Genomic DNA, 15103 nt, shown 5'->3' with positions numbered 1-15103 from the left:
ATAATGCAATTATTTTAGCCTTACTGACAACATTTGATATTTTATTCCACTTTTTCCTCATTATTGAGCTGTTTTTTGTTTTTGTTTTTTTTGACGGCCCCTTGCAAGAGTCAAGAATATAATGTGGCCCCTGATCAATGCAATTGTCTAATCATGGTCCCGACTCTTTTTCTTAAGACATGGTAAGAAGTCATCCAGGAGACCCTCGGAGTAGAGAACCACACAAGTGACAAGGGAAACCTGTGCAATGTGGGGCCCCTTGACTTTATTCACCTTTGTAAAGACAAGTTATTATAAATTACAAGTTGAACTGAACTTTATTTTCTTGTCTTACGTTTGTGTGTATTTTATAAAATGTTTATTTTTATCAAAATATTAATTTTAATGTTTGTATTAAAACATTTTTAAATGTAACGTAAATACTATACATTTCATATATTAATATTATTGTATTATATAATACTATTTGTGTATATTTTAACCTAGACATTTGATACTTTTACTTTACCCACTGTCTTTTAACGACGGGAATGAGTAGCTTCAACTAAAAATGCATTTTATTAACGTATTTATGATTCTGAAAAGGAGCCAAAATTGAATTGAAAATTTAAATTTTACTCAAATGTATTTAAATTAAATAATAAACAACTGAATCACAACTTGAGCTTATTATTTTATAATATGTATTTGTATTCCCATGATATTGAGCCTCTATTTCTTTGTCATCTTATTATTTAAATTCATTTTTTCCTTGGCTTGACGGTCCCTCAGGAGTATCCAGGTAAAAAAAAAAAGTGGCCCATCAGACTATTGAATTGTCCGGCCCTTGGTATTTCAAGTTTTCCTGGTATATTTAAGACAAGAAATGATGGGTCCTGGGCAGTGGTTGCCAATTCAATTCCCTCAGGGTCCATTGGGTTATACAGTGGCTGTTGTGAGGGGCCATCAAGAAAAAATTAAGTGGTGAAAGGTATAGAATCAAGATCAATCTAAATTTGCTACAATTATTACTCAATTGTCTTTTATATAACCTTTAATTTAGAAAAAAGATCAAAACTTTATATATTTTTTATGACTTAAATCTTTTTTGAGGGGCAATAGAAAATGGCAGAGTGCAAAAGACAAAATTAATAAAATATAATTATGTTTTTGTTACTATATGATCTTTGACATGAGGGCCAAATACAGTAAATACAGGGGGGTCGCGTGTGGCCCAGGGGTGATCTTTTGGGTCCAATGAAAATCATAGCATTCCCCAAAAGGTTTTTGGGAGGAGGGAAGTCTGGGCTTCTGTGGTTGGACCGCTGCCTTCACGACACCATTATCTAATTTGTAAAATGTATTACAAACTTTTATTTTGCTCCGTTCATAATTCTTTGTTTTCATGATGCAATCCCTGCTGTAACCCACCATCGCGCTGGTAAGAAGGACTCCTGAGGTCATCCGGAGACCCTCTGGGGGTGGGGGGGGGGGCGAATGTGGCTCCATCTTTCCCACTATGGCATAGATTCGCTGTATTATGCAACTGGATCTGGGCCGGCCCATTAAGCACGACGAGCGTGAAATGTAGGGCAGAGCTTTTTTTTTTTTTTCTTTTTTTCTTTTTTTCCCGAAGACGTCTCCGCAGCTCTGAGTCACTGAAGCCGAGCTCGAACTGTGGGAGGCCTCGTCGTCACAAAACGCTCGGCCGTGCGAGTGACTGGAGTCTCACAATGAGCCCACATGTTGTTTACGCCGACAAAACGACACGCATTTGTGTAAACCATGAATCGACACGACTGTCGAGTCCAGGTTTTAGAAACCGCTCCTTTCATCTTGAGATGAGTCAATGTCATGTTTTTTTTTTTAAATAAAGTTGTTGTTTTTTTTCTCCCCCCCCCAGTGTCAAGATGATGTGCGAGGTGATGCCCACCATCAGCGAGGACACGGCGCTGAGTCAGCGCGGTTCTCAGAGCAGCAACTCTGACCCGGACTCTCACTTCGAGCAGCTGATGGTCAACATGCTGGACGAGAGGGACCGGCTGCTGGACACGCTGAGGGAGACCCAGGAGAGCCTGGGGATGTCCCAGCAGCACCTGCAGGACGTCATGTACGACCGGGACTCGCTGCAGAGGCAGCTGACCTCCGCCCTGCCACAGGTGAGTCGGCGAGGAACTCGTCTAAAAAAAAAAAAAGATCATTTCCTTTAAATATTCCTGATGGCAGAATATTTTTTATAAGCGGCACAGAAATATGTTGCTCATAAATTTCAAAGCCAAAAACGCGTCAGAGTCACGGAGGCAGTTTTTGAATCGGAAATAGAGCATTAAATCTCCTTTTCTGTAAACATTTTTGGATCTTCTGAGCTCCTGTTGGAAGCTGGCAGGACTGTGAAATCACATTTCTGTTATCAGCCCGGGCTCCGCCGGAGCTCTGGTGATATATTGGTTGTGATGGTAAATTGACTGGAGCTGGAGATGTTGCTCAGGTGGAGTTTAGTAGCTCCGACAGAAAATCGTGACGATCAACTCATTCATGGTGTTACATAAGAATCGGGAGGTCGTGTTGAGTACTAAAAATAAAACTACTCTGTGTATTTAAATAACAAGTATTTAGTCTGTTTTGTCATGCGTTCACTATGATCTCTCGTCGACTGTTGTGTGTTTTCCACTGTTTCATGTCAGTTAGTCACTCACTGGTATCTATAGAACAGTTGTTATTGCTACAAATTTATAACCTTTAAAAATGAATTCTATTCTCTCCATTTTTAAAATGTTGTTGTCTGCACTCTTTACTTATTTAGGTGTCGTACAAGAAGACTGTAGAAAATGATTGGATGGGATAGTGGAGGGATGGATGGATGGATGGATGGATGGATGGATGGATGGATGGATGGATGGATGGATGGTTGGATGGTTGGATGGATGGACTGATGGATGGATGGATGGATGGATGGATGGGTGGGTGGATGGATGGATGGATGGATGGATGGATGGATGGATGGATGGATGGATGGATGGATGGATGGATGGATAAATAGATGGATAAATAGATGGGTGGATGAATAAATAGCTGGGTGGATGGATGGATGGATGGATGGATGGATAAATAGATGGATGGATGGATGGATGGATGGATGGATGGATAAATGGATGGATGGATGGATGGATAGGGAAAAAAAGGTGGATGGATGGATGGATGGATAGGGAAAAAAAGAAAAAGATTGATAGCGATAGGTAGCGATATAAGTGGATGGATAAGGAGGTAAATGGATGAATGGGTGGATAGGGAGGTAAAATGATGGATGAATAGAAGGGTGGATGGATAGAGAGACGCATGGATGGTTGTATGGATGAATGGATGATAAGATGATCTGATGGATGGATTAATGGATGGCTAGAAAGATAAATGGGAGGATGAATAGAGAGATAAACAGATGGGGTGATGGATAGAGACCTAAATGGGTGTATGGATGGCTGAATGGAAGGATGGACGGATTAATTAATTGATAAATTAATGGATGGATGGATTGAGTGAATGGCAAAAGAAATCCATAAAATCCACGAGGGATCTTTCTTTTGATCAGTGGTTTGGTTAGAATCCTGTTGGACGATCAGTCCATCGTACTCTACGTAGACTTTTTCCCTTCATTCTGTGAAATCTGTCCAAACAGGCTGGTCTGAAGTCAGCAGTTGAAAAAGTTTCTCTCAAAGAGACCTAAACTGTTGATGGTACGAATTACTCTAACCTTATACTTCATATCAACTCTGGTCCTTTTAGCTTCATACCCCGTTGTCATGATTATCTTGCGTGACTGTGGCTTATTTAAAACAAGACCAAAACATCCACGGTATTCCACGGTGTCTCTTTCTTGCGTGTGTTTATTGTCATCATAGAAAAAAAACACTACGGATCCACCGTGATGTAATTCCGTCTCCTCTGAAAAGACGCAGCACTCGCCGAACAATGCTGAGCTAATCCCGCGCTGGGATTGGTAAGGAGGCCAGTAGATGGCTTCCAGGTCTGCGCGATTGCAGAGGAGGTGGTGGTCGAGAAAAGAAAGCAGTCGAGCCTCTTTTTTCTTTTTTTCTCCCTCTCGCAGAAGTGGCCTCGTTTAGGAGATAGTCTGGCTGCGAATGTGTCTGCGCTGATATCCCTCCTCTGCTCCTGACGCCAGAAGCGCTGGCAGGATTAGACTCTGGCCCCACCATAAACTTTTTTTTTTTTTCTTCTTCCCTCCGTCTCTCGCTCTCGCCACCATCTCTGTGATTCTGCTGTCGCTGCCTTTTTCTGTCAACTTCTTGCCGCTTCATCCTTGATTTCCAGCCTCCCTTCCTCCCCCGCTCCCTCCATCACAGGTCACGGCTTTGACACTCGTTGTGACACTCGGTGCGGCGCTGAGTGACGTGCGCTGCTCCCAGCCATCCCCAATGAGCCTGTCCCGGGTTCACCTCGACTCGCCCTCGCTTTTTTATGTCCGTGCACACGTTTCAACCCGATCTAAAACGTCGCATTAGGAGGAGGTTTATATGACGGTAGTGTGTCTTGGCTGAAGAACTAGTACGAACAGATCAGCGTTTTTTAAATGATGTTTTAAAGGGAAACTTATGTGTTGATTTAAGTGTCTCTTAGTTTGTTCAAGAGCCTGTATTATACTCTTCAGTATGTTTCTTTTTGCACAAAACTCTCATTTTAATAAAGATATTTACATTAGAAAATACGCTTAAGCTCCGCCCACTTAAAATGCGCTGTTTCGTCTGAGACCTGTGTTTTAAATCGCATAGTTGCGTACTCAAAGTTAGTGCGTAAGTGCGTCTCAATTCTTAGTATGCGAAATTTAGTGCGCCATGCACACTAAGTTGGCGTACTAAAACGCTCACAAAACTGAGTATGGATCGATGGAAACTATCTACCCTAAACGGCATTAATGACGTTTTAAACGGAAGTTACGTCATATATATATGAATATATATTCATGTACGTACAGGTGTATTTCCAGCAGCAGTAGGAGGATAAACTCGTCTTCGCTCCTGATACCGGCGTAAATATCTCGGGAATATTTCGATTCTCATATTTTTTCTTTATTTCTTTTTCCAAACTTGCAAAACGTGCTGCCAGAAGGTGTCGCTAGTGTTCCTACAGCTGGTTAAAACCATCGTTAAATAGAAGTAGAAGAAGAATCTGTCGAGTCATTTCCTGTTAGTGTGTAGCAGCAGTGTTTGTTTTGAGACATACTATCTGTCGAGAATTTGCGTACTAGTTAGTATGTACACTATCCTGATGCATACTAACTCCTAGTATACTAAGAGAAGTATGCAATTTGAGACACAGCACAATTCTCGTCCAAGCAACCACGCCCACTCTGCTCTGATTGGTCACAAAAACACGAGTTGCATTCAAGGACTCACGTAAATTTCAAACTCACTCCTGAAACTCCCGTTTTGTACATTATAAACGAATAATAAAAATAAGGTTTGCTGCTTAATGTACACATTACAAAAACACCTAAAGGCAAAAGTAACTCTCACCATGTTTACGAAAATATTTATTTTGTTTCACGATTAACATGTAGGTTCTTAACTGATTTAGGGCTTCTAGGGGAGGACACCTGCACCAGAGTGACGTCAGAATGTATAATTTAAACCGTAATCTCGTTTGGCGAGACTTCAACCTTTAAAACATGTGAATAAGTCAGGAGAGTTGGGTTTTCACATTAGGTTCCCTTTAAGGAAAAATGTATAAAGTGCTGAGAAAGTCCTGTGCCAAAGTTTTTTTTAATCAAATATAATTAACTACATATAATACTGCTGGTATTTATGAGGATTCGAGATGTCCTCCTGCCAGGAACTGGTCTCTGAAGTAGTTACCACCCTTGACCTTGAGGACAATAACAAATTTATGTTTGGTGGAAAACCTTGGCGTATAATAATTAGTGATTTGAAATTGCAAAAAAGATATAACGGCGAACAGCTCTGTGCTTCAGTTAGAATTCCGGCCGACATGTAAACTCTTTGTTCTTCTTTCTTTACTTGTATACAAGTAAAACGTGTGACTTTAAAGCCGATCTGATTTCATTCAATTGTAAATCAAGATTACTAACTTGATACAAAGAAACACATTCTAACATGTTTAATCCAGTTTAATTGAGATATCGGAAAGTGTTGTATATTTTTTTTGAAAAAAGCCACAATTGCCAGAAATGCTTAACAAATAATAGATATTTTAAAGTGAAGTAATAAAATACACGTTAAAAGTTAATGTATTGTTTTCATAATATGCATTTGCTGTGTTTTGTAAAGGGGAGCCCCAACCATAGGCTAATGGTGTTTGAGGAGGAGTTTTGGTTTGTTGAAGTTTTGTACCCTTTTCTATAGTCCACAGTAAGAAAATTGTACTTTAAAATGGGACACGTTTTTTTTTTTACATGATTTCAGCAGAAGATATGAACGTTAACCAAAGATAAATGTTATCTGACTTGATGATATTGAATGAAGTAAATAAATGTTCTTTCCCTTGCATGTTTGTGTTAATCTGGTATTTTCTGAAAGAAAAAAAAAACTTGTAGATCTAACGATTGCAAGAAATAAGATCACTTGTAGTATTTGAAGCCTAACAGTAGAGAAAATCACTAGAAGCCCTGTTTTCAAAACATGAAAAAACCCTTTCAAAAACATTCAGCCGCATCTTCCTCATGTGATGTTGTTTTTGTTCAAGCGACTAAAACCCTTCAGTTTCGGTGATAAAACAGGCTGTAGTTGGAGAATGTGTTGCTTACTGTTTATTCTATAAGTCCTCTGTAACATGTAAGTAAATAAGTAAGTAATATATATTTTCTGTTGGTCTAAAAAGAAAAAAAAAGAGGCTCTGTAGTATCAGCAAAAGCTGATCCATTACACAACAGTTCTGAGTCACTGTTGTGATTGATCATCTCGATGACACCCATTTTTTGAGAATAGTTTGATCAGATGAGATTTTAACAGACTGATCTATATCTGGGACTTAATGTAGTTCTTTAATGTCATATGCTTAATATATTTAGGTTTGTTGTTGTTTTAGGCATGTTTAGATAAGATCAAACTCATGGCCTATGTGCCAAATCAAGTCATGTAGGTCCGTTTTTTTTACATTAATATTGTATTAATAAAAATGTATCCACCAACATGAATCATCATTTGAAAAACACAATTTAATACAAAATAAAATGCGGTGACATGTGATGTTCTACTTTATTATATTCTATACCACTGAATTAACTATCATAATCAATATATAGATTTTTTGACTTTAGAGCTACATTATAAATTATTCCTGTTACCTTTTTCTTATAAATCACAAAATCTAAAGTGTAAAATAAATTTCCTATATTTTACATAATCTGGGTTAATGAGCTAAAACAGAAACTCGCTCATCGGGTTGTAGATGTAGCTCAGAATATCGAAACTAAACTTTTTTATCACTCTGTTTTTGCTGGTTGGCTAATAACAAAATAAGTAAGTAAGTAAAGGTTATTTGTAAAGCGCTTTTTCAAACAAGTAAATAAATAAGCAACAAAATATATTTAAGGCCAAAGATTGCAGTTCTCATTTTTCTCAGTTCTCAATCACATTTCTCATGTGTTTGTCAACATTGATCTGTTGATGAAGCTTCATGAAACAGTTGATGATGTATCATGATACAGTGTCTTCATTTTTAAAGGCTACAAGATGGCTCTCTTAGTTTGAAAATGTTTACAGGATTCATTAGTGAATAGAATTAGTAGATCAGAATCGAAGATTATAAAGCAGAGAGTGACATCTAGTGGCTTTTCAAAATGAAGACACTGTATCGTGTTACATCATCAACTGTTTCATGAAGCCTCATCAACACATAAAAAATTCTCACAGTATATTATCACCAAAACTTAAAGCCAATTCTTGATCGTCCCCAATGAGATACAGAATTGATAAGTATTTACCAATCTTTATTAGCAACCCTAAAACAACCTCTATTGAACGAGAACAGAGAACGACGACTCCTTCAAAGATTTTGTGGATCCAGATGGTAATTGGTCCAGTGAACTAAAAACATAAATTGTTAAAGGGAACCTTTTCATAGAAAATCTAAAAAAGGCTTGAGAAACAGAAATATATAGAGTATATCATTTAAATATCATAATCCAAGACTCCAGCTCTCCCTCAACAGTCTTTATCCGTCTTGTTAATTTTGATGTAGCGTTGCGGTCGGTCTGACATTGTAATGGCTGCCGTGAGAGACGTTACACACTCGTATAATCACGTCATGATTTCCCTCAGGAGCGTCCACGCTCGCCGAGCAGCCTCCATTCATAAATACAGTGTTTGCTCCTCTTTAAGGACAGGTCGGGAACGGAGGACACGAGTCTCCGGATTCATGAGAGTGATGAGACCTCGGGAACCATCGATCAGTCTCACACAGATGTTGTAATGAAAGCTCCGAGATTGATCTGAGGTTTCACGTGCGGAGCCACGACCGTTGTGGCTTCGAGACGTGCAGCAGAAGATTAGCGTGATGAAAGCCAGCATTAGCACAAGACCTCCTGCACGTCTCCCACCTTCCCCGAACTGCTTCAGTCGTCACGGAATGTACCACCGCGTGGATCGGTAGGGGGTTGGGGGGGGGACTTCCATGACTCGCATGTAGCATGACATATAGAAGACAGCTGCTCAGAGGGCCAATCCTTCTCTTATGTGATCCTTGTTCAAATGTCCCCGCAGGCTCCTGGCAGTCAGCCGGTCAGCTGGTCGTGTATCCGCCGCGGCAGCACATGATTTAGCATGATTAGCGTCATTGTTCGTGCCCCAGTTCACTGCAGGCTGGATGTGTTGGTTCGGAGAAGGAATCTGAGGATGGTTGGACAGTTCTTGATGTAGTTGCTCTCAACTTCCTCTAGGCCGACTCACATCAGATGACAAAGTCAAATGTAGACTCTTATTACTAGTGATGTGTAGATGAGGCTTCATGAAACAGCTGAAGAGGCTTCTTCATTTTAAAAAGATTATAATCTGCTTGGTGATTTGGGCCAGTCTGTCCAACTGAGCCTGAGAAACCTGGGTGTTGTATTTGACAAAGACATGTCTCTAGTACAAAACTGCAAAAAATACTGTTTCTTTCAACTGAGAAAAATCTCTAAACTTAGGAAAACGGTGTCGCAACACGATTTAGAGTTTATAATCTCCACGTTTTTGTTTTCTCGTTTAGATTATTGTAACAGTTTATTTTCACGTCTAAACAAGAAAGATTGTCTCGCCTGCAGGTAATACAAAACTATGCAGCGAGAATTCTGATTTGCTCTAGTAGAAGAACTCACATTTCCCTGATCCTTAAAACTCTTCTCTGGCTGCCAGTTTCTTTCAGGATCAACTTTAAAATTCTGGTTCTTACTTTCAGATCTATTCATGGTCAGACTCCTCCTTACATCACTGATCTGATCCAGTCCTAGACCCCAGCTCGGGCTCTGAGGTCTGTGGATCAGAATCTACTGATGGTTCCTGAACACGGTTCAGGACCAGAGGAGAGAAATCCTTCCAGGCTGTTGCTCCTAAGCTTTGAAACGATCTTCCTCTCCCTCTGTGTTTGATGATCTACTGACTCCTTCAAGAAACATCTTAAGACTTTATTATTTGTGCTTTTCCAGATTTTCTGTGACTCCTGTGTTTGTCTTATTTGTTGTCCTTTTAGAGTTTTTTAATTTGTAGGTATTTTTAACTGTTTATTGCTTTTGATTGTTCAAGCGCTTTGTGACCCTGGTCTAGAAAGGCGCTTTACAAATAAACCATTACTTACTTACTTAATTGTCATTACTGATTCCAACCTATATTGGTTCTGAGATTCCTGAACGATAGTCATCAAATACCATCCTGTGACGTGATTCTCAGGGGAGAACTTGATGTTTTATTTATTGTATTGCCTGAAAACTGTAGAAATGCAGCAATCTGTTCCTTAGAGTGGAGGGATTAAATGGATGTGTGTCCCTTTGCTTTGCTTTTCAATTTATTTAGTATTTTATTAATATTTGCTTGGGAATAAATTATTGATCTGAATGAATTATATACGAACTCCTTGAAAAACGTCCACATATGTTTATGTATGTATGTTTAAACAATAACTCTTTCTAATTATTTGAGGAACATAAAAATCTTTATTAATAAAGAAAATGTGATTTAACATATAAAAAAACAACATATTTTTCTTTTTTTGGTTTTCACGTGTCATAGAGAGTGACCTTAAATCCTTCATTTCAAGGTTAATTTACTGATGTTCCTTCCTCCAGCTTTCACGTTTCTATCTGCAGTAACTCAGTGGTTTCCTGTAGCTAAGAGACGTTGCACCTAGCTCGGCTTTGTTATAGGCTTGTAACTAGAAGTCTGGGTAATCCGGCGCACAGAGAACGCGTTGGCTTTTCAGCTTTACTCATCTAATTAACTTTAGCAAGCTACTTAAAACCGTACACTCAACCACTATTGAATTAATTATTTTTTGTGCGTCATATAAAAGGAGGGGAAATGATGTTACGAAGAAGAAAAGTGGGGAGGCAGCGTGATTAGAGGAGCTGTAACATATTTTACGGGGTGCGTAATCATTAAAAATGTAATGTTGTTAAAAGGATATGGGTCGTTTCGAGAGTGTATTAAGTCTTTACGATTTTTTAACCCCATTGCCAATATCAGTACACCAATTTTTTTTCTTCACAATCCTGTATTCATATTTAAAAGCACTGTATTCTTATTTTCTCTTTATGTAATAATGCATTTTTTAGCTAAGGGAAGGATGAAATCCCACGTGACTGCAGCAGACTGAGGACGAGAGGATACAGTCGACTCTAGCAGCTTTTAAAGCTGATGTTTGGACATATTTTAGTTTCAAAACAAATTAAATCACTTACGCCTTCGTCACAAGTCATGTGGTCTGTAAATACTGCAACACCAGAGTCAAGTACTCGACAATACTACAAATGTTTCCTTGTGCCTACAGTATTGCAATATATCCCAATATATTGCAATATTATATAGCTCCCTTTCCAAAATCACAATTCCAATTCGGTTGTTTTTATACATATTTCACCAGACATAAGATAATATTTGACTTAAAATCAAACCAATACTTGTTTCCATACTGACAAGTGAAAGGCGGAACTTTAAGACCCCCGGACTGAAGATGACTGACATCTTTCAAATGATTGCAAACCCTGCAATAAATGAGGGACCACTGCAAATCGTTTAATAATAAAAAGAGCTAACATCATTTTTACAAAGAATAATACTGTACATACAAATGAATAATAAGTCACTAACAAGCATTGAAAAAGTGTCTGTATTGTCTCTTTATTTCCTGCTGGTTGCTGTCGGGCATTTGTAAAGTCTTTGGAAGGAGAAGGTTGATCAATAACACCCAAAGGTTACGTCCTTATTAAGCAGACGGATCTGTTTCTCCTCTGGATGGATCGTCAGCGCCGCCGCTGTTGTCTCCGTCTGGTTGGTAAAGAAGAGGAGGATGGAAGTCTGAGCAGACTCGGAGGTGACTCGGAGGTGCAGCGGGATCTCCTGCAGATGTAATTATTTCACTATTGAGCCGCTCAGCGGGGGCGTTGGAGTTGCTCCGAAAGTCGGGAAGTAACTGCGAGGAGACATCGTCACGAGGAGAAAGAGACAGATGCTGCTCGTGGAAGGAAGTATTTTTAGGATTACTCGCATTTACAGCCTATAGTGATACTAGGAGATGGAAGTGTGTGTTCATTTCAGATCTCATTCAAGGCTTCACTACTGTTTGTTGCAGAGATGAATCGATTTAATCCAGAATCCTGTGGATCCTGGAAACTTGAAGATTTTCTTAATTGACATCAGGTTTTTATGTTCATCATAGATGGATGGATTGATGGATGGATGGATGGATGGGATAATTAATGGATGGATCTATAGGAGAATGGATGGGAGGATAGATGGATGGATAGGAGGATAGATGGATGGATTGATAGATGGATGGATGGATGAATAGGAGAATGGATGGATGGATGATAGATGGATGGATGGATGGATGGATGGATGGGAGAATGGATGGATGGATGGGAGGATAGATATATGTACAGATGGGTTAAGAGATAAATGGATGGAGAACACAATCCTCAGGTCATCAATAAGTTCTTTATACATTTGATTTATACTGTTTTTTCATATATTTCCACATCAAATTCAATACTTTCCGGAGTAATCTTAAAGCTTTTCTATACCTTACATTATTAAAAGTTGTTGCTGGAAATGTATAATTACTTTACCTCTAAACCACACTAAAAGCAACAAGAAGTAACATTTTGACATGATTGGTTTAATCTTTTCAAATCATGAATCATGTAGTAGACACTGAAGATGATTGTTTAATTAAATAACGTTCTTTGCTTCATAACTTTGTCTGGACGACCCGCCCAGAGAGTCTCATGTCATGTAACCAACAAAGAAAGTGATTTTTATATAAAGTAACAACACTTTTTGAAGTTGCCAGGAAGATAAAAACAAAAAAAAAACTGATACTAAAAGGGCCTTTTTTTGTAAAAGAAATGCTAAATCTGCCAATACCATAACCAAGATTGTAGTAACAGCTTTCTGACACAGGAGGAGGCAGAAAAACTATCATTTGAAACAAACATATTGTTGCACAAATTGCAGAAGCTAATATTTTTTTTATATTAACGAAGACCGTATCTTCATACCTATAGAAGTGTTTTCTCAAGGCAAGATCCTTTTATCTGATACTCTCAATGCATATGGCACGTCACCAACCTAAAAACATACTCGAAACGACCCAATAAATGATATGGGCTGATGAAGAGAGTAGAATACGATGAGGTCTAGTTCCCCTCAGTGCCGCGTCTTTTAGAAGTTTTTACCTCCAAAACCGCCTGATTTGGCTTCAGGAAATACTTCAGTCAGCAGTTTTTCTAATCTCGTAAATTGAACACAAAGCTTTTCATTCATACGAAACCAAACATGTATGTTTCAAACGGTGTAGGACTAGAGGCGGATCACTGTCCAAAAGTCATGTTTGTCTGAGACGAGCAGGAGATAATCTGGTGATTTTTTTTTTTTCATTCAGGAGACGGAGAGATAAAGCGAGGGAGATGTTTGGCAGCTAATGGTATCTGGTTCTGGTGCTCGGTACAGCTGGTGCCCCTTAATGGATACCTTTTAGCTTCTGAATGCTCCACTTGAAGGACAGAAATAGACCATGATGTCACAGGTTCTTGCTGCCAGCTGAGCGTCTTATTCAAGGACTCTTAAGAGAGCCGGTCCCATGATGCCCTGCTGCTTCTCTTCCCTCTCTCTCCCCCTCTCTCTTGAACTGAACTCTTTCATATCCCTTTCACTTGTTTGTCCAAACAGCTTTTATACTATTATCAACACTGTTGCTCAGTGCCTTATGTGATCCGGTCGAGCACCGGTTTTCACGTCTTCCCTGTTTAGGCCTCGAGGAGGATTTTAATTCTCGCCAACTGTTCACATTAAGAAACTCTGGTTCTTATGCTCATTAGATGTATTCTCTTGGAGGGTTCAAGGGAGGACTGACAGGAACAGGAATCCATGAGTCTCTTTGCATCGTCAGGTTCTTAACCAATTTTTGCCAGTTTTTCCAAAAAATGTACAATTGATTTTTGTAATTTTCTTTATAGAAATGTTGGTAACTTGACAAGAAGCAATATTATACAATGTTTATTCAAATTGCGGTCTGGTTCAACAACAAAATTTGTCAGGGTCATCATATCTGCCTTAATCACCAGATGTTCCAATTAGCTCAGTGCTGTCAAAAAAAAAAGTTAAAATCTTGAAAAGTATTAAATAAAATACCATATTTTTCTAAATATAAGGCTCACTTAAAGTCCTTAAGTTTTCTCAAATTTGTCCAAAAACACTATATAGTCCATTGTACCTTGTGTATTCATTCTGGTTATATGAACTGATGTCGAAACGATATTCTGCAGAACACAGCGCTCAAAAATATGTTATAGTGTACAAACTTGGTAAGCTTCAAAGCCCTATCGCCCCAGCTTTGTAGTTTTTAAACCAAGGCTCAGTAGTATTACTTTGTGAGGCTCCATAGTATTACTCCTTCAGGTCTTTGTAGTATCATTCCATGGGGCTCCGAGGATTACTCTGCTAGGCTACGCCACACCCCGAGGCTCTGTAGTATAACTTAGTGAGGCTCTGAAGTATTTATCTGTGAGGGTCTGTAGTATTACCCCGCAAGGGTCCATGTTATTTCTCAGACAGGCTCCGTACTATTATTCCGTTAGGCTCCTTCCGTAGTATTACTCTATGATTTTACGCTGCACCACCAAGTTCCATATTATTACTCCGCAAGGCCCCTTAGAATTTCTCAAAAATACTCTGATCTATTCCTCCATTAGGCTCTTTAGCATTACTTTGCAATGCTCCATAGTATTACTCCACAAGGCTCCATAGTATCTCTCAGAGAGGCTCTGTAGTATTACTCTGCAAGCCTTTACAGTATTACTCCACTAGGCTCCATAGTATTTCCCAGAGAGGCTGCCTAGTATTACTCCAGAAGTCTCTGTAGTATCACTTCGCGAGGCTACTAAGTAATTCTCCGCAAGTCTTCATAGAATTTCTCTGATATGCTCCGGAGTATTACGCAAGGCTCCTTATAATACTCCGCGGGGCTCCATAATATCACTTTGAGAGGCTTCATAATATTACTTTGCCAGGCTCCATAATATTACTTTACGAGGCTCTGTTGCACTGCAAGTCTTCACATTAGTGCTCCATGTTTCTCTGTAGTCATTAACGCAGTAATATGTTATAGGTACTGTGTTTCTACATAATATTACGAATAAGGATCCTAAAGTGATCCTGTTAAGAGACTTGTTTAGAAAGAAGATTTCAAACTAAAAGAAAAAAAGTAGAACAAATACCATCTAAGAAAAAAATGACCCTTTCATGCACTTTACTCTGAAAAATATGTTATATAAATAAATATGGAGCAAAATTGAGTAGAACATAAGAGACATGGTGGAGAGTTTTAAAAGCAGTATTTGTAAAGGTTTGAGTCATGATTTCCAAAATGGTCATTTTCTAAGCGTGGACTTTGTAAGTAGCGTGAG

The 15103-nt window shown here is 38.9% G+C and overlaps 1 protein-coding gene across 4 annotated transcripts in view; it reads left to right on the top strand.

Annotated features, from left to right (window-relative positions):
• The first annotated feature begins 1884 nt into the window (after nucleotides 1–1884).
• The window catches only part of ppfia2 (PTPRF interacting protein alpha 2), a 132786-nt gene continuing 119567 nt past the window's right edge, over nucleotides 1885–15103 (top strand). For all 4 annotated transcript variants that reach the window (XM_087786579.1, XM_087786582.1, XM_087786580.1 and 1 more), the window contains exon 1: nucleotides 1885–2138. In XM_087786579.1, the coding sequence (XP_087642705.1) occupies nucleotides 1890–2138 (249 nt within the window). In that variant the 5' untranslated portion in view covers nucleotides 1885–1889. The remainder of the gene's footprint in view (nucleotides 2139–15103) is intronic.

This window comes from Callionymus lyra, chromosome 3 (genome assembly GCF_982586985.1).
Source record: "Callionymus lyra chromosome 3, fCalLyr1.hap1.1, whole genome shotgun sequence".
In the NCBI taxonomy this organism is placed as follows: Eukaryota; Metazoa; Chordata; class Actinopteri; order Syngnathiformes; family Callionymidae; genus Callionymus; species Callionymus lyra.
Note: the sequence above shows the minus strand (reverse complement) of the source record. Positions and strands in the feature narration are given on the sequence as shown.